The sequence below is a fragment of the Lipotes vexillifer genome, unplaced genomic scaffold (genome assembly GCF_000442215.2).
Source record: "Lipotes vexillifer unplaced genomic scaffold, Lipotes_vexillifer_v1.1 scaffold668, whole genome shotgun sequence".
Classification (NCBI taxonomy): domain Eukaryota; kingdom Metazoa; phylum Chordata; class Mammalia; order Artiodactyla; family Lipotidae; genus Lipotes; species Lipotes vexillifer.
In genome coordinates this window covers 3498407-3499982 of record NW_006785319.1, presented here as the reverse complement: position 1 = coordinate 3499982, position 1576 = coordinate 3498407, and the positions used below count along the sequence as shown (strand labels likewise).

General features: G+C 40.0%; 1 protein-coding gene across 1 annotated transcript in view; it reads right to left on the bottom strand.

Annotated features, from left to right (window-relative positions):
• Window positions 1-1576, bottom strand: part of NEK1 (NIMA related kinase 1) — a 178810-nt gene that overhangs the window by 170970 nt on the left and 6264 nt on the right. Inside the window, exon 3 of the mRNA XM_007457386.1 lies at window positions 772-869. Within this exon, the coding sequence (XP_007457448.1) occupies window positions 772-869 (98 nt within the window). The remainder of the gene's footprint in view (window positions 1-771; window positions 870-1576) is intronic.

The window sequence follows — 1576 nt, the reverse complement described above, 5'->3', positions numbered from 1 at the left end:
CAACAGCGAGAGGCCCGCGTACCGCAAAAAAAAAAAAAAAAAAATTAAGGATGGGTGATAATGAGAAATGCAGTAGGAATTCAGAGAAAGAAAAGATCATGGAAAATCAGAGTACCTATGGAAAATCTAAAGAGGCTGGGACTTGAGCTGAGTTTTTTTTAAAATGGTAAAATGTTAGTAACAGAGAGTCAGGGATGTGGAGGAGAAGGTACTACCAAAATAAAATAAATAATCAGAATAAATACACAGGAAGAAGAATGAGAGGTATAAACCTGTGCCCCAGTGCCAACCACAAAATGAATGTGCGATAAATATCTGGTACATCCATGAAAAAGGGTGCACACTAGGGAAAGGAAACAAGACTCCGTACGTAGAATAGCTCACATTTTAGAGATCCTTGAAATCAAAATGAAGACTGGATTTCACACAGTTGCAGGGCAAGGCTTCTAGAGCTGGAGTTAACGGCAAAGCCACATTCTAAGATAAGGTGGCAGTAAGCCAACTGACAACATACAGAGTAATCAATCAGCTACCCGCATAAAAATATAGTTACACACACACACACACACACACACACACACGACACGACATATACGACACACACAGCAGCATCGCCACAGACGGAAATGAGACGGGACCTGAACTCAGGAGGGAGGTCACGAGAGCTGGAGTAGGCATCCACTTAATACTCGTAGTACAAACAAACAAGCGCTGAATGAATTCTCAACAACACTTACGGAGTAAGAGCCAGTCTCCCATGTGCTAACTCACCTGGTCCTCTTGAAACAAAATGCCTTTCTGGGCATTTATTCGTTTAAACAGATCCCCTCCTTCACAGTAATCCATCACTATGTAGAGAGAGCCATTTTCTAAAAAATATAAACGTTACAGTCCATTTTTTAAAATGTACATCAAAAGCATAGCTACATTAAAGGTACCTAAAGGTTTACTAAAAAGCAGCAATTAATTAAATACGTTCCACTAAACTAAAAACAGAACCACAGCCAGAAGAACTGAAGTGCAAAGTCAAGGTTTACTGGTCGTACAGACTGTGCGGTAACTTGGGTTAACAGGCAACTCCATCATTAATGACTTTTCTGCCAAGAATATACCATCGCATTATCCACACTGACATAAACATCTCTGCAATATGGACAAAATGCAGACAGATATAGTTGATTTTATTTAATAGATATATTTCCTTAAACATCAACTATAAAAATCACATTTTTCCACTCATTTGTCAGAGGTGGGTAACCTTGGTTTTTAGCTGACCATTACTTTCCAGCTTTATTTCATCCACTTAATTACCTGTTAAACAAACAGTAACAGATGCTGCAATGAACTGTCAGGACTCAACAGTGAGACAGTCTCTACTCTCCTGGAGCTCTCTTTGTAGTGATATATACTCTGTGAACGAACATGAAGATGGGGCACTTCCCTAATCACCTGTATGCCTCAGTCCACAGGATAAAAGACTTCCATGACCCTTCCTGTGGTAGACAGGATGAGAAGAACACTTCTAATCCTTCTCTCCACCCTCGCTCTTCCATAAGACTAAGACCACACCACTTCT